Below are 27700 nucleotides of genomic sequence, written 5' to 3'. Positions count from 1 at the left end.
GCGGATAATATAGAACCGCGCGTTGGGGTGAGATATCAGCTCGAGACCCCCAAATCTCGAGAACGAACGTGTAATAAAGATAGAAGGAGAAAGTGAATAAGAAAGAAGATTAAAGGACTCGTAAGAAAGTGCAGGCGCTATATGTACGGCGTTTCCGCTTCCTTCCTCCAGTGAACTGAATCGGGAGCCAATTTCACAAAGTTTTGGATCCGGGACGGGTCCGCATACAAACGAGATGTTTCCGTGAAGCGCGCTGCAGAACACTGCCGTATATACCGGAGGATCGGGATGTAGACGGCGTCACGGCGCATACCAATGAGCGTCGGCGATGATTTGTGGCTAACATCTCACCTGCGCGTCGACATTCCATCATCCGACGTCTGCAGAGCGCGTCGACGGCTAATCGCCCACGATAATAACCATTATGGATGCACACTCACAAAGAACCAACATTCACACCCATTAATTACGAAAAAAAAAATCATTCATTTTGACTCATTACACTATTATATTGGACGTTCATTTAAATTTCTCCTCAAAATTGGCGTTGAAGAATTGATTGTGAACCCACCACGGATTACGGATTAGCTGTTTTGCGTTGTTTGTGTTTTTACTGTACAGACTGACGAGTGGTGCGTTCACAATCGACTCTTGAACGCCAACTGTGAGGGGAAATTTAAATGAACACCCGATACTTTTCACTGACAATTTAATAAACACTAAAATAATGTTTAGCCCCTGACATCTCCTTGCATGCCGTATAAAAACAATGAAAATGTAATTAAACCTAATTGGGGCTCAGTAATTTGACCCCTACTTAATTAAGAAATTATTTCAAAAATCTTCCTGCTGAATGAGTCAAGATTTGCTACAATTAAATAAATGAATATCTTCCGTTACATTTGTTGGTCCTGTTGTGTTGTATAATCTCATCAAGGTTTAAAAAAAAATATCATCACGAACGAGTGTAAAAAACCAAGAGATTTGAAACGGTATGGCTTAACCGGAATAATCCAGTTGTAAATGTCAAGATTACGATAGTCGTCATGAACGAAGATCAAAAATGGTTTTGGTTCCTAGATGAATGAGTCAGCGTTACCAATATTTGACAGAACCGCTGTCCCGGAGGTTATGTGAATCTTAGTCTGTGGTTAAATTAATAATAATCTAAAGCTGCGCCACACTCGTTTATTACAGCCGTTATTGACCATTTATTGAGACGGTACGGTAGAGTATAAGGTGATCGTTGTGATAATGTTTGAAATTCCCGCTAGTTTCAAATGGCGCGGGCTCAAGAGATGGCGTCGGTAAAACAGATACCATTATCATTATCGACCTACAAACTGACCGAAGAAGAAAAAATCATCATACAAGGTAGTAATCGTAGTCAATCACCATCATCGGTAGTTTTAAAAGAAAATCATCATGCAGTAAATTATAGCGAGTGTAAATAGAGTAGTGATTAAAATAAAGACATCAAAGAAAACTGTGTACCATCAACAAAAAAATTAAGATTTCCAGCCACCTTCCGATCCACCAGAACCTCAACAGATAAATATTGTAAAAAATATCATAACGTCTTTTCTGCATTTAGTGATAACACTTTTTTGACAAATTTCATCAACTTTTCATTACGTGTTAACTAATGTAAAGTAAATTTTAAAACAACTGTATCCTTAATTGCTTTGCTATTGTTAAAAATGGCACTGTTAACATTGTAAGGAGACAACAATAAGCTTGAATATTTAATAAAATTTAAAGGAATCAAGGTTTGTAAAATATTAGAATTTGAATTATTATAAAATGAAAGACGTTTACTGATATTCTGTTTAATAACCAATCCCGGTGGATCAGACCGGACGTTGCAATAGGCAGGAAATGATTTCCTGCTGAGCGGGTTTCAAAATTTTTCAGAAAATTTATTTCTCAAAACTTATTAGGTGCTGGATTATTCTAGTCATACTTTAGCAACACACAAAATTGTCGCTACCTTATAATCGGCGCCAATAGTACAAAATCTTTTTAGGATTGTTCTTTTTTCACAAATAGGAACTTCTATTGCAAACTAGTAAAACTGACAACAATGCACTAGACATTAACGCTATTTATAACCTCAAACAGCAACATTTCCATGGCGTCCAATTATACCAAAACAATGTGAATGTATTTTAGTGCCGTTTTTTTTGTTTGGATGTCCTAGAAGATTTTTTTTTCGATTTTTGACAAATTTTCTTAAAAGTTAATATAGGTAATCTTGCAAATAGGGCATCATAATTAGTAAAAAAAATGTTTTTGCTTGATAAATCTCATTGAATGTATTCCAACTTATTCCCAAAATAAGTTGTTCAGGAAACATTTTTTTCTAGACTTTTAAAGAACAATTTTTAGTGCAAAAAATTAAATTTATTTATTTATTATGAAGTAGGTATGATATACGGGTTAATTTCTGCTCTAGTAATGATTTAATTTTAATCAGAATAATCAGAAAAAAATTAAACCAATACACATAATTATAAGAGTAAAAATATAATTATTATTCATTTCATTTTTAATTGGGCCAACATACATGAAAAATGTTTACATTCCTCTGCGTCGAACGCAGGGAATTTGCGGGAAATTTTAATTCTGGTTAGCATAATTAATTTCACTTAAACCGTTTTGTCCAATTTGCGGATGACATCTGTGACATGCAGCGGCGGCCGGCAGCGGCGTAGCCGCCCACCGCCATAAAAATCTGTACGCGTGCCACCAACTTAACGGAGCACTTCACTTAAACTCGATTTAAACGTCTGCCACAAAAGAGTTCGACTCACCTTCAGTGGGATCGAGCCGTTTCGCCCTTCTTCCGTGTTTCGAGTTGTTGTGAACGAACATGTTGTCGGAGATGGCGAGCAGAGGTCCGTCGACGGACACCTGCGTCGCTATGACGACCTGTAATCGAGAACATCATTAATACAAGATGAGGCGGCGGTGATGCAGGTGCAGCCATTTTGCGGCCAAGGTGGCGGCACTAGTGCATCGCAAGACAGACTCCTCCCTCGGGGACGCTCGCGCTCTCCCATGGGACCCCGCGCCCCTGCGATACACACGCGTTCCCATGGGAACCACAGGATGATGACGGCGGAGCGGCCAGTAGGCGGCGTTCGATACGCCGCTTGAAATACGGCCATCGACCATCGCCACGTACCCGGACCGGACCGGAAGTCTAAGGACCCAAAGGACGAAAACCAAAAAAACAAACCGCAATGGAAAAGTTGACACCCAGGACGTTGACAAAAATGCCAGTAAGAAATTATTTGTTTATTTCTATTTCTAAAAGATTTTTTCCAATTAAAAAAAAACTTTGGTAATTGTTCACTTTAACTACTTCTGGAATTTTTGCGTTTATTTTGGCTAGACAGCCTCAGGGCGTCCTCCTAGATCGTTTCCCACCATTCAAACCTTGTGCAAATGCCTTTTTTTTCTCTCTTGTTGTGTTTCAAGGTCGCGTCAAGGTCGCGCCAATGTCTTAGTATAACTAAAGGGTAAGGAAATTTCATTTGCACAAGGTTTGAGTGGTGGAAAACGATGCAGAAGAACGCCTTGAGGCTGTCTAGCCAGAAAAAACGGGAAAATTCCAAAAGTAGTTAAAGTGAACAATTACCAAAACTTTATGCTACAAAGGTGGGATTAATGCTTGTTACTATGGTGAAAAGTTTATTGAACTGGTGTTAGATTTTAACTGCATACTCACATTCAAAATGTTGCAGATGTTTTCCTCTTTGATAGTGACTTTTTGGAAAACTTTGACAAGGAAATAAAGGAATAAATTTCTTGTAATCCACAATAACTAATTTGTTTTCATTAATTAAAAAAATCAAACAGTGTCAACCTTCTCATGAAGAATTTTTCTCAAAAAAAAGCACCAAGATTGTCACTTATTTTTGGGAATTTAAGATGTCTACAGCTCAGTTGAATTTGAGGATTTTTAAAAAAAATCAATTTTGCGTATTACTAGTGATGTCGTTGACGCAATTTTTTTTGCAAAATCAGTTAATAAAAAAGGACTGTATATTCAAAAACATTTAAATTAGGTACTGATTTTATTCAGATAATTGAATACAATTTGAAGATCCAAAATACAATTTTTTCAAACGCTTTGGATCTATTTATTAGTTACATGATTTAACATTTCTCTTTTGAGCTTACCAAAAAATTGTTTCCATAAATTACAGACGAGAAAAGATAATTTTAATTTTGACATTTTGACAAATAAAGTGTTATGCAGTCACATATAGTCGATGAGCTTTTGCATTTTGTCTAAGCTTAGAAACTTGAAAGCTCTTAAAGCGAACGAACAAATGTGCCAATGTGTGATACAATATTGATTTGAAAAATTTAAGGAAGGACTTATAAATGTGCTAAAAATAAAAATGTGTTTTTTGAAAAAAATATGCTTTTGAATTTCATATTTGAGTCAAATGTCGTTTTGATTTTGTTGCATTGGAATCGCAGGATGGAGTTTTTCGAGTACCGAATTAGAAGTTTTCGTGTGTGCCTCGTAGGTGGGATTGGGAGCGACGTCCGCCGGACCTCGTCAGCAATTCAGGCCGGTTTTCCGTCTTATTCGTAAGACGCGCATCTATCGGCGAATAATGGCTTCATAAATTCAATATTTAACGCGTCTGAAACTTCAATATGAATGGGCACTTGGCGAGGTAGTTTTCAGCTACCGGCGAAATTGGATATAAAGAGGCGCGGGGACGGTTGTTGGAGGAGAAACCGAGTCCGCCGATGAGATCAGGGGAAATAAATGAGGCTCGCAGCCACGGTATTCCTTATAGTTCTTATACTCCGCCGCCCCCGACACACCGACGAGAAAATAAAAATCTTTTCTATTTCAGCCGCCCCACGGTAAATCCCGCGCACAGCTCGCAGTAACGTGTATGGAAATTGAAATAAATGGCCGTGTGCCGCTCTCTACGGCCGTGTAATTTCGACGTCGTAGTCCTTCGACATCGAGGACTACAACAGGACTACAATATCGCAACGTTGTGTTGCACTAGGTACCGCTACATACAAACGATCAATTTACACAATGGTACGTCGTTATGTGCTAAATTACCGAGATCGTGCGGATATTCTCCTCGACGATTACTACAAGAAGCCGTCAAGTGTATTGTCGGTCGTCCCCCGGGTGCAAGTCTCTTAATCATTACGATTAAAATGCGTGGAAAAACAAGCGCGTGTACAACGAGAACGTAATCAAATTAATGGCAGCTATTAGCTTACACAGTGCCGTTGTACACCCCGTCACGAGCTGCTTCTTCGGGGGGCGCCACCGCCGCCGCTGCAGTCGATAGCGAGGTATTGACTGATTAATGATACCACTCTTCTTAATCAGCGACAGATTACTGGAAATCTCTCATCAATAACATCGACCTACTCCGCGTCTACGGGCACGGACAGCAAGAAAGGCTTCAGTTCTCACGAGGATTCGCAAGAACTGAACGATCAAATTTTCAACATTCTTATCTTTGCCGAAGAAGTGCGAGCGCGATCACCAACAGAGATTTCTCAATGTTTTTAGCGAACTTCAAGGAGGAAACACTGCAGCAAGCTTTACCCTATGAAAATTATTGGCGCCAATATTAGTGGCACTGATCTATTTAGTTAAATGTAAAAAAAACAAAAGCGAAATTTTGATTTGCTAACTAACCCTACCAACATCAATTCCTCATAATTCCCCAACGCCTCAACGGAAAATTACTATTAAAATTTTTATCAACTTCTCTTTTCATTCCCTTTTCATCAACGTATCTTTCCACCTCGCAAATTTAATTAATCGTTAATTAATTTCGTGACTGCTCGTGTTTCCCGAACGTAGCCGAGCAGAAGACATTGGCGCCAAAAAGTACACCGTGTGCTACTGGCGCAAGGTTTGGCGGTGCTAGCTGAGTGGTGCCAGTTGAATTTCCACATGTAACGTAACTGGCGCCAGTGGGTTGTGGAAACTCATCTTAAGATACTGAAACTAAGTTTCCACATGCAAGGATTATTTGTGCCAGTCTAACAACGCCAACATTATTGGCGCCAGTTGAATTGACATTTCTCCACGTGCATCTAAATTAGTGAAACTCGTAATATGTTTTTTCTACTAGAGTTTGGAAAACTAGCATATTTGAATACTAATTTGAGTTAGGAAAAGTGGAATGTTTCCTAACAAGTGCGGAAATAATATTTTATGAAAAGTAAAATGAAAATTTGCAATTTTTGGAATTATTGCTAGATTTACCCTGTAACGGATTCATTACTAATTTAAACTGCGAAATGACTTGCTTTTTGTCGGGTATTAATTCGGTCCTGCCCTTATGCGCGCCTAATTCCTGATGCCGCCAAAGTAGCTAATTGGAGCGCCCCTGAGATTCCATTAAGAGCAACACGGTGCTCGCGCCGAAGACATTTATTTTTACAGCAACTCGTTCTTAATTTTATTCTGTTTAACTAGTCTTGTTCGTTTTCCGTTACGTCAACGCTCCCTTATTATTATTCAAATACCGGAAAGACTGAAGCAAAAATAAAAGTATACTTACTTGAAACCGTCTCATATCTCTGGGATTGCCGGCATTTTTCAAACAATTTTGATTGCACTTTAAGAAGAACTTGAGAAAGAATCTGCAAAGAGAAAACATGTCAGTGACGCAATTACGGAAAAAAGTCAAAATCAATTATGCTGCGAACGCAAATATCTGCCTATATTTAGAATCGGTCATAAACATATTAGCCGGAAAATGTTTTTCGACATTTCATATGCGTTAACTGAAGCGCGACCGAAACGGGGAATTGATTGCCAATACCCGATAACTGTATCAATTGCGTTTTTATTTCGATGCCATTGATGGGTTATTGCCAGTCGGTTTGCGTCGGCTTTAATTCGAAAAAATAACGAATTTTGATTTGAGAATAACCGAGTGAAATTTAAAAAAATGAACTATAGTCCTCTGGAATTATTTATCTTTAGTGGGGTGTGCTTTGTAAAATCCAATTCTCGCCTGACAATGGAAAGGAGGACCTCCATTATTTACACTTCGCCTCCACAAAAGGAAGTAAGGGTATATGTATTTACAAAATGAATAAGAAAGGCTTATGTATCAATGTTAGCGTGGAATAGTTTCCGAAGAGGACTTGCCGAGCTTATTTCGAGGCCAATTTACTCCTTAGTTTCACGCCGTGCAAATATGCTTCACAATTACAGTACAGCGAAATCTTTTAACATCCTCGAGATTGTCTTGCCTCGGCCGCAAGCGGCCTCGGCGACAATTTTTCTCTCGGTACGTTAAAGAATGATTTCGCGGCCTTGATCCACAAATAACTTTGATGTTTTGATGGAAACTTATTTTATGCCTGAATGCATTTTTTAAGGACGAGTGAGCAACAACAGTGTGCAATTGGGGGTGTCGTTGTCATAATCAAGTTCGACATGTAGTACTCGGCTCGTGTTGGTAATAGAGCGCTTGAACGGTAGCCGAGTATTATCTTATTACCACGGCCCATATGGCCTAAGGGCTCGTCGGGTGCCTTATGTTGCCAGTGTTCGCTAACTAATGTATGCTGGATACTGGGGTAGCAGCGGACTTGCCAAGATAAATAGACCGGCAGTAGCCCGAGGAAAGGAGACTAACACGATATAAAGGACCCTTCGCATTCGGCTCCTTCTAACCAGATTACACAGTGCGATATTCGACCGCAGAATTATGCCAATTGTGTATAGTCACGTAAACAGGAACGGCATGTCTGGCTAGTGAGCTGTGTAATCGCATCCTGAAGCTTGATCGGGAATTTGGCCTTCGCTCCGGCGACTTTCCTGCGAGCTTCCGTCTTAGACGGTCCGCCTGTAATGGAAACCCCATCAAATATTAAGATCTCGTGATATGGGTTTTATTAATTGATGACAGCCGAGAAGCTGCCGATCTGCATAATGCATGGCCTTGCCGAAGGTCGTACCTAAGTCGCGTCGCCGACGATAACTAGACCAGAGGGACAAGTCGCGACGTCGCACGTGCTGAATCGACCATTAGCCAGACTTAATCTTTTTTATACTTTTTTTCCTCTTCCGGTTTCAGGATCTTCAAGGAAAATTTGGACACGTTCGTCACTTTGCCGTCTAGATCTAGACTTTAGAAATATGTACTCACAACATTTTCCTTTTCCTTTAATTTTCTTTAATATTGAACATTCTTAAAAATTGAAATAAATTGAACTTACGCTGAATTGATTAAATGTATTTAAACATTTCCTCTTATTTTCAAGATTTTCGCGACACTGTTTCCTTTATTTCCTTCCTTCAATAATCCTGAATTCATACCAATACTAAAATATTCATGGTGTTTGAATATCATTCTTTTTTTTATTTAAAAAAAACATTTTTTTTTCATTTCCAATTTTCTAATATGCACTGCAGCTCTAGTGATATGTGATCAAAAACTGTGTTACTGGCATTGCTGCATCCACGAATTAAGAACTTGACTTAGTGGTGAACGTTAAATTATTAAGAAGATTTTTCGCGGAAATGTCAAAGAAACGTCAACGATGTGCTGTTGTTAACCTAGAAAACAACTTTTCGATTTCGGCAAAGTTTACAGATGTTTACTATAATTGCAAGCAACAATTATCCCAAAAATGGGTTTTGCCATTGAAGATAGTGCATTAATAATAATTTAATTTTTAATAGATTTTTTGAGAAGTAGGCAACCAATAAAACGACGGTGTTGTATAATTGGTAGACAACCGAAAAAGATAAGAGAGTGTTGTGAGTCTTTTTGTATTTGTGAATTTTATTTGAAATCCCAAAAGTTGATTTAGTTATGTTAAGTTAAGTAGGCCGGGGGGACGCGTCGCGACGCCGCACGTGCTGAAGCTCGCATTAGTCCGGTTAATCTTTTTTCGTTTTTTTTTTTCCGGTAATGTGCTGATTCGGCCCGATTCCCGGAAACGCCCTCTTCTAATTCTCCGCAGCCTCTTCAAGATAAATTACTCGCTTTAGCCGGCGATAACGATCGCGCAGAATATAAAGAAGTGCCAGATATCTTCGTTACAAATTAACGTGGGTGGGGAAGTCCCGTTCCTCGGTTATTTATTAACTATCTTTTCATTCCTCCCTTTAATTCGTGAAAAACAATCGGAAAGTTGTTCGAGCATATAATTAAGGCTTATCCACGTTTGTTCGCGACCAACGTTACGATTTAATGGTCCTGCGGGATGGTTCGGTACGCACAAAAGGAATTGTGCACTGACAATATTTGATCAGGCCTGAATGATGTATGTGACCGCGACTTATCCTCAATGGACCCGCCGGAACGAAGTGAGTCGTCAAAGTTGACTGAAAGAACACCGGAATCCTGCACGCACTCGACCGTGAAAATACGTCGGTCCACGTGTGCGGATGACACCATAACTGGAACACTGTTTGCATTCCGGATTCTCAATCAACCATCCGAAAAATTATGATGGCTGCCCAACTCGCACGATCCACGTACGACAATCTTGGGCCTCGTCAAACAGCTACTCCATTATTTATAGAGGGTGTATCTAAAATGCGTGTGTTAATTTTAACACCTAACAGAGCTTGTTAAATGAAACGTGTTTTCTATTTGATTTTTTTGTGAAAAAGCCTTACAAATTGATTTAAAATTTGAAATATTTACCTATGGGTAAAAATTAAATTATTAAATTTAAAATTCTCATGGTTACAAAAAAATAGAGACTAGTTAATCACACAAAACGACTCGTCTGTTAAAAATTGGGGGCCAAAAATCTTGGAAATTTTTTGCGAATTTTGCAAAACGTTATAGACAAAAGTTTGATAAATTGGTGACTTCTTCCACTGGTTAAAATTATCACACGTATTTCAGATACACCCTGTATATAGGTGTGATCCAGAAAGAAAATAAAATCGGTGACATCTAAGCCAAATTAATTCTAATACCGACAATAACAATAGTTATCAAATAGACTATTTTTATCCACCACGAGAGACAACTTCGATAAGATAATTCATTTTTGACGTTCGCTAAAGAAAATAAGTACGTAGTTTGGACAAGTACAAGATTTATTAGTTTTTGTACCACATGCCTTTCTCCTTTAACAATTAATTAGTGGATGAATTCTTCAGTGAAGTTGGTCGATTTCTAAAAATGGATGCAGTAATAAAATACGTCTGTCATATACGTTGTTCCTCAGGAAATTCTCTAGGGTATGAATGAAGTAAGAGCACTTTCATGGTATTCATTTTTCCGTTGATAAAATATTGATGATGAAGATAAATGTCTGGGGCACAAATTAAAGAAAAATGCAGAACCATGCCGAATGATGGAAGGATATTTTGATGTTTTTTTTTGTGTCTAATTTGCTTGCAGTAACAGAAGAAATTTATATTTTTATTGAAATTTAGAATTCATTCTGTTTCTATTTTTAGGCAGTTTAAGTAAATTATTAAATGAGTTTATAATCATGAAATATTAATTAGTTTACGGTGAAAGGATGTCGAGTAGGCTTGCATTTTAAATTTGTTTCTCCGAGTTATTGTTGTTACAATTTCATAAATATGCGTAAATATTAGATTATTGTTTTTGATTCTTGCACAGATTCACTCACACAATTTTTACAACATTTCCTGGTCGGTTGTATCAATTTACAATATTAACTTTTGTGTGTTTAAACTTTTATCAACATTTTATTATCTATACAAATGTTTTTGATAAACAAAAAAAATTATGTCGCCATTTATGGATTTCGTTCGTTTCAAAAATTCTTGTAATTTTCTTTTTGTTATAAGTATTTATTTCATTCTGTGGAATCAAAATTTTATGATAAGTTCTTGTCTAGCTTGATTAAATGTTATTGATCAATTCTTATACGATATAATCGAATGTCACACGGTACGTGAATAATTATTTTTATCTTTGGCATTTAAGTAATTCAATATAAAAATGTTAACATTTCTATTCTAAAAATAAAAATATTTTCGTGGAGTGATAAAAACAGATTAAAGTAACCTCTCGTAGTATTTATAAACAAATATAATTATAAACAAAAAAATATTAGCAATATTAAATGCTCTTCATTGTTTTGGGCAACATTTTTGATCCCAGTTTCACAACTTATAGAAAAAAAATTGTTTCCCAATTCAATGAACTTAAAGGAATTCAGTAACACTTTCTGGCTTGTGCTGACACAAAACTTTGATCAACAACAATGACGTGAATCGGATTAACACTAAAAATTCACATGCGGAGACCGCGTGGCCAAGTTGATAGTTTTGATGGAGATCGTTGCTCCAATACTTTTACAATAACATAGATTTTTTGGTTGTAGATTAAAAATATGAAGATACTGTTCATAGAATTTGTAATTTTTTAATTAATTTAAAAAGATTTTTGCTTAAATTGTTTATATTGTCTTAGTTGTCTTCTTTTACATTAAGAATTATTTTTGTGAATTCACTTTTTTTGTTAAATCTTACTCTAAGAATATTTTCTTTATCTGTATACACATAGGTTTTTTTCTTCTTTTGTATATTAGTTATCTAACTTTCTTATTCCCCTGTTACTTTTGTCTTTAATTGTTTCTTTTTTTTCTTTCCTTTGAGGTTAAGTAGAATAGCTGTTGCTAGACTTTGCCTCATCTTTGCATTTTCTTTGTCTAAATTTTTATATTGTATTTTTTTTTAATATGTATATTGTGTTGTATGCTTCTATTTTTTCTCTCTTTAATAAAGTCCTTATTATTATTATTATTATTATTAATTAAAAAAGGATATCTGCTTTTCCAAAAATTGTTAGGCTAACTTTTAAGTCGAGTAATGTCCACATCTGCTACTACATACAGGGTGTTTCAAAATTGGCGAATTCTGAATTCAAAGCGTGGTAGGGAAGGACCCAGTGGAGCTCGAAAATACTCTACTTAAAGAAGATATAAGCGTTTTAATTTTGTTCAATTCATAGCAGCCTCTATATACACAGTAACAAAATTCTATTCTAGCTACGTTGACGTTTCATTTTTAAATTTGTTTTACTTTAGAAATAAACACTGAACTTTTCAGCCTGTATTTGAAGAAAACGCAGTTCAAAGAGTGCACCTTCAGACCAAAATATCTTTGTGGGAGGAGTCCCGATTTTTTTTAGTTTCCATATTTGGACTACTGAAGTGATCCCCTACAACGCTCTGATTCGAAATTCGCGAATTTTGAGACACCCTGTATATAATTTTTTTTTGATAAGTCGAATTAAAATATATACCAATAGTAGGAAAATCACACTATGTATATGCCTTCTAAAATGAAAATCAAGGATACTTTTTTGAAAATGATGTAAGCATTTAAATTATTTAAATAGATCTCTTCGGTGTTTTTTTTTTTTGAGACACAGACCTTCTTTTATCAAACTATCTCCTTTTTAAACGCTGTTGTACATCATCCTTCTCAGTTTAACACGCAGCTAGCGGATTGATTTGCTTTTTCAAAAACGAAATCATATCAAACCTCTTAATAAGAGTGCCCTACAAGTCATCTCTAGGGTGATTTTCATCTCAGCCGACTTGTGTGGTTCCAGCCGTCATCTAACTCCACCTGGGGTCCAGAGGTGGTGTTTTCCCTTCCGTCTAGTCCTGCATCTACCCCACATTCAAATTTCTCCCCTTCGATCACTTCTATTGATCTTTGCAATGAAATATTCTGGTCAAATTTTGCGTGGAATATTTTTCTCTTGAATCTTGATATGTCATCCATTTTTTTTTGTTACGAACAAGTTGATAATTAATGCAGCCTGGATGCCGTATCGCCCGGTACGTACCAGTGCTAATCGTAACGATCTACATTAAAGAGTGGCGCTTTACGACAATAATAATCGTAGTTTAGATGTCAACTTTTTTTGCTTTTAATTTTGTTCGGGGCAGTAATAATTTTTACGAGCGCGGATGTAACCAGGGGTGCATTTGTTACTCTCTTGTCAGTTTTTGGAGGGGGGTTTATGTGTGTGGGTTATTCATACGAACTCCTTACCGTATGAAATGCTAACACCTTTAAACTCTCTCTGTTTTCAAAGTCTAATAAATCTCACTCGAGCCAGCGCGTTAGTCATATTATTACGTTATTTAGTACAACCTCAGGTTATTTACGCGACGTATAATATCATTATAGCAGGACATGAATATGAACCCTGCCTCCCGGGAGACTTTTCTCGTGTTTTACCGTTTACTCTCACTTATCTTACTGTTTGTATGCTTTTAAAATTTACCTGATAATTTTAAAGTCTAGCATCGCAGTGCTCATCCTGTTATTTACGGTTCTCGCTGGGGCTCACCGGATCATTTTTTATCTTGGCACTTTTGCAGAAAAGTTCGAAAACCGCCACGCAACCGACCGACCAATTCTGTCTCTAAAGTTGTTTCGAGTTAAGTTTGTTATGCTTGTACTTTGAGTTAAGCAAGAGTTCGCCTTGCTTTAACAGTTCCCAGTCTCGTTACCAACTTAATTTATAAGCGATTCATAATGCGAAAAGTGTTGGGATGAAATTGAGTGAAAGTTTGAGACATCGCGAATATACAACGAATGAAATTTTCAGACGTGTAAACTTTATTATTTTATCCAACTTAGGCGCATTAACATTAAACGATCCCCTTGGGTTAACACACATGTTCCAAGGATTTTTCTTTTTCTTGCAAAAGAATTTTTTATTTCGTTAAAACGTGCTCTGACACAATATCCATCAACAACTTGTCAATTTTAAAAATCCATTATGAATAATTAAAACGAAAAAGTTAACAGCTCTTGATGTCAACTAATTAAATCTACGCCAAGTTCACAACTTTTAATTGAAAGCTCTAAACTAAGTAAAGATTTTATTTAATAAAATAGACAAGTTAGAAACCCTCATTTTAAATTGTTGTGCTTTTTTAAAGCGTAGATTAATTGGAGCATGTTGACAGCTAACCTAAAATTTAGAGCCAAAAAATCTTTCTTTTTATCGTTCTTTGCAATGTTTTACATTAACAATAGAATAACTCAACGATTCCTATTCTCGAAGCAAATATCTAAGGGCACCCTTTGTTGAAAACACACGTGTTGAATTATGTCCCGATTAAACATAAAGAAATGTCATTCGTGTCAAACGGCGGGAAATTCAAACTTTACACTGTTCTAAACGGTTTAATTTTTCCAACGCTGTCGGTCAATTGTAATTCGTCCAAATCTTTTTCTATTATGAAGTTTATTTTTTGGTTGTTCAGTGAATAATAGAATATTAAGATGGAATCCATTTATCGGATATAGCAAACCTGGTATAAAGGAAACAGACCAAAAAATTGATTATTAAAGATTCCGACACATTAAATTCCGAGAAGGGTGACACAGCGGAAACGGAAAAGTAAATCAGATAATACAAACAGACTGCTTGAAAGACAGTGTGAGATCGATACTGGTAGATCTTCACGTTGCAGAACTGTTCGAAAAATGTACTTGTCGAGTTTTGGGAGAAAGTTTTTGTGCAATTGCAAACAAAACAGAATGAATCTTGTAATGGTGATAGAATGCAAAAAGTTTTTATGTTGTGTCATGTTCTGTTGAAAGTGTGTGACATTTAACACTAGGCCGTGACAGGATCGGGCTTATGCAACGCTCCACCCGTCTCGCTTTAAATCCCCATTAAAAGGCCCGTGTCGTTTCCGGCAAAACTAGGACCATTCGATTAGCGTTATTCAAAATATGATTAGTCGAGAATTTTTGGCAAAACCGGCAACAAATTGAATTAAAGCGCCTCGCCGTGGCGCCATGTTAATAAAGTAAAGTGCTCCTTTTCCGTGGAGCGTGTTTCCCCCATTCGCTAATTCCGAGTCCGGTTCTTGGAAGAGGGTGTCCTTTCCACGATCCTGTCTGTACTATCTATAGAAAATTTGGGCAGCGACTTTGTATGTGTTCGTCTGTATGAGCACGTTTTTCGCTCCGGCCGTTCTCTCCCGGTCGTCTCTCTCACTCTCGCCCTCCGTGTTCCCTAGGGAAGGGGCTCCCTCGGGTCGGTATTGACTCTTCTCTCTCCCCTGAGCTGGTCGTCAATACCGCAGGGAGCGAACCGTACCGTGCCGACTCTAGCCGAGCCCCTTGCGTTTGTCTACCCGCAAAACTTCTCTGTTACTCGGTCTGCCTACATATTTACTGCCAAGCCACTTAATTAGGCGCTCTTTATGTACCGTGTCAGATATTCCGGGACAGCACGGTCCACAGATTTTTCAGAATTAATCAAAACAAATTGCCCTCTTGTTTGCTTAAATTAACGAAACAACTGTTTGCTCGCGCCGAATCGAAATTCGCATTATTGAGACGTCGACGCTTTTTTTTTATCCTGGAAGAGGAACAATGGACGTGCTTAAACGATGGGACTGATTACGAAAACGTGCAATGTTTGAAGATGCAGATTTGTTGTTGTTTGAGTTGTAATTGTTTTTATACATATGCGCCATCAGTGTCGACACAAAACAAATAAAAGTTGTTAGCTGTTGGTTATTTATGAAACATTAATTCGGCAATTTGTAATCGAGCTGTTTATTTAACAATTTATTTAAATTTGGAGATTGTTTTTCAAACAGAACAAACAGTTTCGGTTCATTTACATTTGTTGCATTATGTTTTATGTCATCTCTTAATAATTTATTGTGCACTAAAGCAATTATCGTTTAATGTTTTGCCATTTGAAATAGACCACTCATTAATTTACAAAATTTACTCATTTTGGGACCCTGCTTTTTCACGTAGATAGTTTTTTTCCATTAATAAAATTGTTACTTTCACTTGACGCGTTTACACAAACCGCTACAAAATAAATAGTATATTATATATTGAGGGAGAGAAATGCATGATTTTTCCTAAGGTGCAGTTTGTAGCCAGAGGGCGAAGCCCGAGGGCTACAAAGCACCGAGGGAAAAATGAGCATTCTCTCCAGAAGTATATATACTATTTTTTTCACGGTAGGGAGTAGAAACAGCACAAAAATCTCAAATTTTAAGAATAAAAAAATGATGACAAATGAGTTGTCATCTTTCGATGAATTTAATGGAATTAGTAGTTGCCTTGACAACACAATTAGATTTTTGTCACAACAGTCAAAAAAAATGAAAACTCCCATTAGATTTTTGTCACAACTGTCAAAAAAATGAAAACTCCCTAGGGAGCAAATATTTGCAAATATTTGCTCCCTAGGGAGAAAATGCTCTACTTCTGTCACGATGTTGACATCCGAAAAGTTGATTTCTACTCCCGATCGTGAAAAAATGTAATTAATTGCACACTCTCCATGTGTAAAAAATGCAACCCACAATACATTTCCATTTAGATGTCAAATTGATGTCAATTCAAAAAATGTCAATGTAACTCACGCTTTATTGTCGTTATGATTGACGTTTGAAACTATTTGACATTTGGAAGTTTATTTTTGGCATGTCAGTATGATAGAAATTACAAAAATCGAAAGTGAGGTTAGTTGCATCCAAGATATCTAGAAAGAATGCATCTAAAGCCAGTTTTACATTTTTATGTCAATCGAATGACAAATCGTCCAAGATTCCGTGTCCGCAATAGTACCTATAGTCTATTTTTTTTAAATCAGCTGTCAGTGTCAAAACTTTGTAAAAGACCAGACTGTGTTACTCTAAAACCTGTACTTTCCCACCAACTGTATAACAATTTCCCCCACGTCACAATTGAGGTTATGTCTATCGGTCTGTCTAACGTAATTGAAATGTCGAACGTAATCAGTGTTAAAGGTTTTAATGAAATGTAGGTTTATGTAGGTACTTTTATTTAAAGAGTATTTTGTAGAGCATGTACTTTCGTTTAGGTACATTGAAGTGGAGTTTGGAGTACAACGATTTTTTATAATGAAACACAGTTGCAGTTTAATTTTTCGAGGTTGAATACATTTTGTCGTTTTAAAGCCATCACATATGATTTCTGACGTCCAACGTATCTATTTTAGAAAAGTATTTACGGAAATAAATGAGAATTTAGAAAATAGGTATTTACAGTGTTTTTCTTTTGCTTTTCTCCTTTTGTCAATTGTGTTTCACAATTTCTCAATTGATTTTCCCATTTATTTTGCTTGTAAGGGATGATTTGTAGAAAAAATTCCTTTTTTGTCAAATGTAATTCATTATTTGTCAATTGACTTTCCCATTGTGACAATGAAAATCAATTAAATTAATAAGAAAAGCATTTTGTATAAAGTGAAAGTGATTTGAGAAAAGGGGAATTTCATTTGACATATCATTTTGACATTTAAAAAATTGGAAAGTCATTTGACAAATCATGAAACACAACTGACAAAAGAAGAAAAGCAAAAGAAAAACACTGTAATACGATACATTGAATATGTTCGAAGCTTTCTCACAAATCGCCTTTTTACTCAATTCAGGGTTGTCACCTTTCAACTCTTCAGGGCCATTTTTTCACTCTCTGCGCACTACGAAGGCACCTTTTCTTCAAATTTTGTGCGTTAATTTTTCAACGCAAACGCAAATGACAGTTATGCGCAATGACAGCGCCGATGCCCTTGCACGGCTCGACGTTACCAACCTATATTGTGAAATGCACTTTCAATTGCTCATACCAACTTGACAACACTTTGCCAGCTGATTTAAAAAAAATGGACTGTAGGTATTTGAACTATGAGAAAAGAGACATAATCCTGATTTAATAAAAATGCTTCTACCGTCAGCTAAGTATGTTTAATGTTTTTTAAATCAAAAAACAGATATCCACGTTAACTTTACAAGTGTATTGTGGGTTGCATTTTCAATTTCGTCGGGCTCATTATCACTCGTGAAATACTCTGTATAAATAGTCACGACTTTACAAAAAAAAAGATCTAATGGTAAGATGGTCCAAACAAGCTTCCATGTTAAATAATTAAGTAATGGAGGATAATTCTGGGCATGTTGGAATTATTTCTATTCTGACCAATCATTTCTATCTCGAAAACGAAAAAACTTTCATAAGATTTTTTTTTGTCTGACTTCTCATCATCACCAATTATCGTTTTTTTTCCAAACTTATTTCAGACTCACCCTGTACAACCAATTTGGGTAGTTTTCGACATTTCACTAAACCTTCGCAGCAAAAATATTGTAGGCCAGCCTACAAACTGCGAGATTAATTAAATTAAATTTATAAATAACAGTATTTGTAATTAATTAAATGTCAGCATTCGGTGTAGTACGTTGAAATTAACTAATCCCAGAACAGAGCATACTTTTATTAATGTTTTCGTGATGAAATTGTGACTTTAGAGAATGTTGTTACATTTTCATACATTAGCATTGTAATTTTTAATTTTTTGACTTTTAAATTTATGATTCGGCAATATAATTTTTTAATTAAAAATATTAACATGTTCATTTTAATTTTTTAATGTTAACAGTGTTACACCTAGTTTCCCCCTTCAATCATAATGCTTGGAATGTGTTGTGTCATAAATTCTACCACATTGCCAATTTTAGAAAAAAGATGAATTTTTATTTTCGTTCTGTATCTTACGATGATACTTTTGTCAGTTTTGCTACCAAAGAAATAATTTTCCTAGTTATGATCGTGATTATTCTTGCAAACATGCTTGCTGCAGCTGACGTAAATAAATTACATTTGCCATTGTGAGCAGTCTGATATCCCGTGGTGAATTTTTGAAGCTCAGCTGTACACGTTCGGTATAAGACCTAAAACATGTGATGTCCTGCAGGATGATCGCCTGACTCTAGCTACTTATGTTAACAACAGCAACAAGTACGTAATGTAAGCATTTGTCTGTCCGTGACGCCAGTTAGTATGGTATTGCGTGTCCAACAGACCGACCATCATGCCTACAACAAATTGATATTACTCTAAATTCGATCAGACAAATTAAGTTAGATGGAAAGGGGATCCTTCCGGTTTCGTTTGGTTAAAATAAAACTGTGTGTGTTTGCGCTACACAATCGATAGTCGAAAAATTGTCGCTGGAAAAACTAGCGTCAGTTCTTGTGGGTTCTTGTGACAACGCCATAGCTTTGGTCTACCACTTCATAAATCTGTCAATGGTGACACGCTCTCTTACCGCGGCAACTGTCCTCGAAATAGGGATAGCTTTAAATACAAACTACTACAAACTTTTTATGGGTAAACGTTTATAAACTGGATTACCACATTCTGCTCTGCGAATAATCGCTGCCGCCTGATTTATCGGCGACTTTGCGCGACCCAATCAGGAATGCCAGCACCGATAATAACACAGAGCGTTCGATTTTTCTTGCGGTCATTTGTTGAAAATCCGGTCATTAATCGATCTATTTGTCTAGAGATATAATGTCCGTGATGGATGCTGGCCCGTCATATAGATAGCTACGTGCTTCTTCTGGAGCTCGGCCTTCTGTAACATTACTCAATGCCAATAGGTTGATATAAGACGCGAAAGAGGCAGGAAAATCGAGCACATGAAGAAAGTTGCGGATCCGTTCGACTACGAAGACAGAAATAAAAGAATGAAACAGATTGCTCCGGATAAGAAACTTGTCAGTTCCTGTGAACGCGTTCATCCCTGAAAATTAATGTTTGTGTAGTCACTGACTCCGCCGGTACAGTCGCTTTTCGAACGCTCCCGATATTGACAAAGACGATGACGAGACAAAAAGAAATCAAAAAAATTGGCTGCAGTTGGACAAATAAAACAGTACCAAGTAATGCAGCTAAAATGAACTAAAAAACGTTTCAGTTGTGATTATAGTAGATTGAGAGTAGAAGGGAGTCTTTTTGTGCGTCCGAGACGCAGTTGAGGTCTGCAACTGGGCGAAGCACAAAAAGACCTACTCTGAATGAAATATACTACACTGATCGCCAAAAAGCAGAGCATCCAGAAGGGATTAACACAATTTTCATTATCCCCATTTTCCTGCAATTATTTCCCGGATTGTGTGGTTCCTGTATTTTTAGTTTTATTTTGAATTAGATGATATCGTTTCGATAATTATTTGTTTGTTATTTTTGCAATTCCGCAAGCCGATGACAAGTTTGTATCTTAGTGAGTTGTCGAAGAGCACCGTGGAGTGACAAAAACCGGTAATTCGTCGGAAGCTCCGGGATATTAGCCGAGGGGCCGTTGTTTAGTGTCGACTGAGTTGGAGTAGTGTGATTGCGGTCAGAGTGTGACATGAAGTCTGTTTCCGGCGAGCTGTCCACACATGTCATTAAAGTTTGATGGACGAGAGAAACGACGAGCAAAAAGGACCACCTCTTCATAACAGACCACAATTAGTTGAGTGTATTTATGTTGGGCATCATGGTCGTTTGTAATTGTAGTCGGTAATCAACAGTGCAGGCTCTGCAAATCACTGTTTGTTATTTGACACCGGAGTTAACACTGCGCACTATTAAATATTATCTTCACATTAATACAGCCATCTGGTAACATTTACACACCATCACTATTTGATGAGGGCTAGCTCTAGATTGTTACTCTGGTCGTTTAGATTATTTAAATTATTTCCATGATTTACGGTGCACTTAACTGTGAACCACACACGTCACTTCTGGATCACAAATCCTAATTCCATATTAAGAGGCGCTAATGTCCACTTGACACTTATGGTTAAATTTAACTCACCACCGATCAATCAGGCGAGGCTGATTTTCCAAGAACGAACCGCATTCTCTCAATTTGAAATTTAAAATCGGCCCATTTGATTTTATAATAGGCGACTGATGTGAAACTGATGTATGATTTATATAAATCAGCGGTAGAGCACATATAAGGTGGTAAAACGCCATAAAGCCAGGCGGCTTGTATGGAAACTTAACGCTTTTTACAAATCGCCTCCTATAAATAAAATCACTGGCCCGATTTGTGATCAGAAGATTTAATTATATCTCATTAACGGCGGGACCTAAAACGGACAGAGAAGGTCGGCCGGTCATTGTCATTGTCACTTCAACAATGTGCGTACGAATAAGGAAGATTGTCGGAGAGTCGCAACAGATGTGAGCCTCGGGACATCCTTGCTAACCTTATACAGTGCAAAATCAGCGCTTTCCAGACCGCCAAAGGCCCTTAAACACTATTCACACCCACAACACACGCATCTAAATGCAAGACCTGCCCTCAAACTAACTGCATGTATTACGCAGCATTAAGTGTCTATTTCCTAAGGCTCGGGGTTAATTCTCTGTCCGGATGGGAACCATTATGGCATATTAAATTTCGGAATAGTGCGATTTCGACAAGGAAAACTAATTTGTACCCAGTTATTGGGACAAACGACGAGAAGCTTATTTATCGCCTTCGTTAAAGCTCGACACGAGTTCTCGTTTAGACCCACTTTTGGACAGGTGCCGCACTCCGGAAAGCTCTTTTTCAATTTTAAATAAAGACGAATTAATCACCCAAAAGATAGTGTTACGAAACTGGATCGACTCTTGTAATTTTTTTATTAAGTCACGCTTAAAGGATAATTTTCTAGATGATATTTTATATTCAACTTTACGACCTCTACACAACGTTGCAGAAACCATTAAGTTTATGGGAAACTTCATATACGGCTCTAAGATATGTAGAGTACATCATTTCGGTTTTATTAACAAAAGCTAAATTATTTTTAATGTTTTAAGACTCTCTGTACACTGCAGCCAGCTATAAATAAATGACTACGAAGAAGTAGGAGTATTTTACAGCGCGACAAGCAAGTAAGTTTCAGGTACGAGGCGATGCCGAGTACCTGATTAGTTGGAGTGCTGTAAAATACCTACCATACGACATTTATATTAAACTTTTTGACATACAGAACTGCCAACCCGCTAGGTTGTATTTTCCCTATTATGATGTATTTTATTTATTAGTTAATAAAAATATTTTTTTAAATCAGAAAAATAATAGTTGTAAATGTGTTTTTTTACACTAAATTAAAATAAAATATGAACATTTTAATTTTTGACTAACTGTAAAAAGAGAAAATGAAGCGTGCGTGCTACCGCACTCCTCAGATATTTCCAGTATTGACAGGCAATGGTGTGTTTTACAGTTGGGAAGTCGAAAATAATTTTTTCCGTTGTTTATTACTCGAATGCCGTGAGTTAATGGCTTGATTTAGTCACTAGTGCGTTAAAAACGCTTTACTTTGTTTAATGTGCCATCCCTAGGTCTTTGAATAAGTGAAATCGTTTCGACTAACAGGAATTATGTACGGCGATCAGAGCTAATGGCCCAACGACATATCAATCTAATCTAAGTAAAACACTCGTCGTTCGGGGCACCAAACAGATGGAGGCGGTCGCTTTAGCACCCTCTGCTCCAATTCACAACCGCCTGACCAGTTGACTGCACTACAAGAAGACCGGGCTGAAATGAGACTTAATAGATTCGAGGGGATCAACCGATTTGTAACGGAGTAATTTGCAAATTGAACCGATTGATCGCATTAAATCCAACACATGTCTTCACAAACAGGTTAACGAACACCCGAAAAAGACCAATCTCTTCCATCAAAACAGAGGAGGTCCCAAGCGACCTCGCACGTAAGTCGGGTTCTTCCGAAATATCCATGTTGGCAACAACTCTCGGGTCCTAATCACTCCCTCCCCGAGGACTTCAAACTAGGTCCTTGATAGCTCATTCGACCCTTCGATTTGTGCGATTATTATAATAAATTTGTGTGCACAGTTCGAACCAGTGTGAATTAAAGACGAAGGAGATTGCGTGCTTTCAGCTCGTATCCAGTAAATTTCGGCCCTCTTAAACAAACAATAGACACTCATTCCGCTTCCTTATCTTGGTCCTTTACACGCAGAGGGCGCAGAAATCGCTCTCTTCTCTCGGTTCTTGTTTTATTACGCCGATATGGATAATTACCGGAATTGTATATACAGGGCCAGTTTCGTGTGTCATGTTTGTTTACAATGTACTTGTTCCATTTTTAATTTGGTGTTAATTTATGCATCGGCTGCACGAATCTAACTGTGTAAATAATAATAATAAATTTTGGTAGTTGTTGCGTGTGGATAGTTTTTCAAGTGCAGATGGTCGATGTTGCATGTGTCCAGACACGTTCTATAATGTAAAGTGATACTAATTACATGGAAAAGTAATTATGAAACATGACGATACTTGACCGATAACAAGGATTAATCATTCGGAGAGTGGCTTTCAAAACAGTGCCTCAACTGTCACAACTTCGATGCGAAGCACTCGCTGCTTCGTCGCTCGTGTCTCAAATAATGCGCTCATACGCGAAAAATATCTTCTCGCACTCATTTCCTAAATAATCTTCGACGTTCAATGCCTCACACTTTGACCTAAAGCATTTGAGATTCAACGAGATAGTTACCAAAGTACAGGGTCTTATCGTTGTACGCAACTTTACATTAAGTTCTAAATTCTACGAAATTTCTGTTGTAAAGCTAATAAGCGATTCGGTTCTAATTCCATAATACGTCAACGATGAAATGGGGGTAGTTTTTTGGTGCTCCCCGATCTAAAATTTAAAATGGACGATTTGTTAAAACATTTTTTCAGTAAAGAGTGGAAATGCACTAATTGACTAAAAGTCCGTTGGCGTTTGATGTGCAGAAAAACTTTTGATGAACTGTCCGTGTTTCGAAAATGTCGCGCGATAATACCGTTTTAATTAATTGAATAGTTATTTGGAAGCGTGCAATTTCGGCGAGTTTTCGAATTAATGGACACGGTCGAATGCACGTCGGAATTTTTGTAATAATTTGCAAATTTCATTCGACAGCATATCTGCATATAAACTCGTCATAACAAGTGCGGTGTCATATCGCCGATGACAATGGACCCACATAATTCAGACTGAAAGCCAACGGTGTGACATTTGTGTGCAATCAAGAGCTGAATAACTCATTCACATCAACATCCTCTCAACAAAGCGCATTCTCATCCATCATATCTGCGATGACCGCGACTCTATCGATCCTATCCGACTTTTCCAATAGGGCGGCAGTAAAGGTGGGCATTATGGGATGTCATAAACTCTCAAAAAATGCAGAGACGTGGGGAGGCTCGTCGATACGGCATCGGACGACTTCCGCAAGATATTTAAAAAATGGGAAAAATTAGGTAGTAAAACGAAAATACTTTATCACCTACTTTGCACAGATTATTCAAATTGAAAAAAAGATTTTTTTCAGGGATCTCAACATTATGTGAAGTGCTACGCAGGAAGGACCAAAACTAAATGTGTTGAGAACTAGGCCAGAAAATTGGGAACATGTGTAAAATTGAGCGATTGGGTGTTATAAACGTTTGAAAAAGAAAAAGAAAAAAATCGTTGGAAATTGACAACCGCCTAAACGTTTTTTGTTCGATACCTCCCTAGAAAGTAAGTCTGTATCAATAGTTACCAGGTGAAGGTTTCTCTTTCGTTCACTTTACTTTCGCTCACTGTCTTTCACTCACTGGTTTTCATTCACTCGTAAATTTTTTCAATTCTTTCTGAGAACATAATTTTGTTTTTTTAGGCAACATTTGGTACCTCGCAACACTTGTTTTTTCCAGGACATCATCAGGAACAATGACGTGACCTGACCATACTCTTCCATTTCCACAATTTCCACAACCATTTTATTGACGTTGCATAACTTTGTTTATTTTGCATTTTATTTCTTCCATATCAACAGATCCATCCAAAAATATAATTTATTTTTATCGAACAAAACCAAATACACCACTCGAGAATAACCCCGCTTTCGTTCACTTGAACTGCATCATCCACGAAGCGGAGCAATTCGCGTGAACGAAAGCTCCGTCCTCCTCACTCTTACTGTAAATAACTATTATGAGAATCTCTTCTCCTTCTTGAAAGTAAATCTTGTAGGGAAGTATGAAAATTGCTACCAAGAATATCGAGATTGTGAAGAAAGATGCATTGAGAGAAATGTACCAGAAACCAAAGAATTAACAGCAAAGTGCCACTGAAGTAAAGTGTGTTGAAAAAAATGTGTGGTGGTTTCTTTTGTTTCCATTAACGTATGCTGTAGCCTCGTCAGCTAAAAGGATGATCTAGTCTTCGAAGATGGAAGAGAAGATGTAATTTAATTCAGTTATAGAAAAATGTTTTTGTTTAATTTCTTCATTGTCTATTTGTAGAATTTTTTAAATATTTGAAACCAAGCATAGAATAATAACTATTGAATTGTTGGTGTTATTTGAATTGAATAAATGATAATGTTATGGTAAATAACCAATTGACCTTCCGTTTTTGTAACTTCCAAAGCAGAATGTAGATTTTCAATTGCAACCTTAAGCGATCAAAAAACTACGTCCTTCTGTTTTAACAGAATAAATCCAGATAAAAATGCGGTACAAAAATTAAGTGGAACGGATGGTCTTCAAGTACAGACGAAGAATATAACAACTAAAATTTTATATTGGATTTAATATTTCATTAGTACTACATTGTTCAGTGCCTTGAAACACAGTGCAAGAAGATTAAGTTAAACCACAAGCGTACAGTTCCTCTTGTGACATTTGTAGCAGAAAATCACGAGTTGGCGACTTGCACGTCCACGTCGTCGACTTTCTTAAATTTTATAATGGTGCGACGTGTGCTTTAATGTGTGTCTAAAATCATAACAAAGATCGGCATTAAAGTTAAGGACCGATTATCGAATCATCTTCCTATCAATTGCAAATATCCGGCTCTGTATCTTGAACGCAAGGATCTGATAAAAGTGATTTCCGACGAGTATCAGGATGCAGGTCTCGCCCAGGCGCTTGAAAGCGGGTAATGGATCCGGGCAACATGATGAATTCGATTGGAAGGCACATGGGGAGACTAACGCGGGACAATTGTAACGGATCTTGCTCACAATGAAACTCGGACCAAATAGGAGTTGACAAAGTTTCAATCAAGATTTGCAAGAAGAAAAAAACCGACGAAACACGAGAACGTTCTTAGAGCACACCACGTAGTGGACGCTTAAATGGAACATATTTCAAAAGCTGTCGGGATGTCAACACTGTGATTTCACACTTGACTGTGTCCACATGTGCGGCAGTGTGAAGTGCATTCGGAAATGGCCATCGGAACGAGAGAAACGGCTAGGAACGGCCGATTTACGTTCTCAAGTGTGTAACCATGACAACCGGACAAGGACCTTTAGAAATCCCAACAATATTTCCTGCAGGACGTCCTCGGATCGTTCCCCAGGAACGTGCAGGAAATACACGTATCGCCCTTGACATATGTATATTTTATATGAATAATTTTGCCTTCTGCCATTTGCATCCGCTAATACCCAACTTCACCCTCTGCACATCCAAAACTGCCAATACAAAAATTATTTTTCTCATCTATTTACTCTCTACGATTATGAATCGTTTCCAAAAATTGTTAAAAAAGACTCACTTCTACTCTTAATGATATAATCTACTATTCCTACATGGTGCAAACTTTTTTACAAATTTATAAAAAATCTGAGTCAGTCTTAAAAGTTAGGTTAGTGATTTTGAGAACGTTGAAATCTTGATTTTCATAAAGGGGTGCATTATGTGTGACCTGTCGGTTGTAAAAGAATCATGACAAGCTCTAATCGTATTTACGAACTAGAGTAAATGTTCGAAATGTCTGCCTTCAGCTTCCAAACATAATGCTACTCTCTTCGCTTCAAGTTTTCAAATGACCTTCGCAAAGTCGGGACATCAATTAAATTCCAGTTATCAGTAATTACTTGCATTAATTCGGGAATTGTGCCAGGTCTGTTTTTGAACACGTTGTTTTTCAGGTATGGAAAAACAAAATAATCAAGGCAAGGCCATCTCAATTTTTTTTTAATTTTCGATCGCACGGTATTTTTTGTTCGATACCTCCATTAAAAGTGAGTCGCATTCATTCACTTTCGCTCATCGTTTTTCGCTCACTCGTAAATTTTTTCAAATCTTTCTGATAACATAATTTTGATTTTTTAGACAACACTTGGTACCTCGCGGCACTTGCCTCTTCCAGGACATCATCAGGAACATAACTCGCAATTCGCGTGAACGAAAGCTTTGCCTCCTCACTCTTATTTAATTAATATAAGTAAAATTTATGTACTTAATATTAATTGTAATAAAATTACTAAAACGATTCTCATAATGAGTATACCTACTACCATAGTTGATTCCACGTAACAAGAACTATTAACACAACCATCTGACACGTTTCTAACAACTGTCGCATAAAACGTAGAAGTGAATTACCAAATTAGACTTTGTGGTAGGTACTTTGGTGTTGACGACTTATGTCTCTGACAAGAACCAAATTAAAATCTTATTAGCAATTTGGCAGACTGATTGCTTATGGTATCGTATAACCGAAGGCAATTTGTGCTAAGCAAAATGGACTGCGGTGAGCACGTGTCAGTATAATTCGGTCGCGTGCATATGTTTTGTTACATGTGTGCGCCCGTCTGTCTATGTGCATTCGCATGCATCCCCCGTTTCAAGGGCAATATCTAATTCAAACTCATCAGAATAATGGAGGCCGGCTACCATATCCCATTTCTAATTTCTCTCGGTGCGCAAGACTGTGACGAGCAATTGGAGAAAATTTCATTTCATATGAAATTCATCCACCCTATCCGCACGTATGTATTTATATTGAATTTTGATTCAATTTAATGCGTGTAACACAATGAAGGCTAATTCCGGAGTCGAGTGCT

General features: G+C 37.1%; 1 protein-coding gene and 1 long non-coding RNA gene across 7 annotated transcripts in view; one reads left to right on the top strand and one right to left on the bottom strand.

Moving 5' to 3' along the window:
• The window catches only part of kn (EBF transcription factor knot), a 59207-nt gene that overhangs the window by 3605 nt on the left and 27902 nt on the right, over positions 1–27700 (bottom strand). For all 6 annotated transcript variants that reach the window (XM_069052742.1, XM_069052741.1, XM_069052743.1 and 3 more), the window contains exons 7-8: positions 6573–6654; positions 2814–2931 (exon numbers count right to left, since the gene is read on the bottom strand). In XM_069052742.1, the coding sequence (XP_068908843.1) occupies positions 2814–2931; positions 6573–6654 (200 nt within the window). The remainder of the gene's footprint in view (positions 1–2813; positions 2932–6572; positions 6655–27700) is intronic.
• On the top strand, positions 17676–27049 carry LOC138135306 (uncharacterized). Its single transcript, XR_011160928.1, has 3 exons — positions 17676–24378; positions 24518–24821; positions 24874–27049. It is a non-coding gene; the product is annotated as an uncharacterized lncRNA (long non-coding RNA).

This window comes from Tenebrio molitor, chromosome 7 (assembly GCF_963966145.1).
Source record: "Tenebrio molitor chromosome 7, icTenMoli1.1, whole genome shotgun sequence".
NCBI lineage: Eukaryota > Metazoa > Arthropoda > Insecta > Coleoptera > Tenebrionidae > Tenebrio > Tenebrio molitor.
The sequence above is the reverse complement of the archived record's forward strand: the minus strand, read 5'-3'. Positions and strand labels throughout refer to the sequence as shown.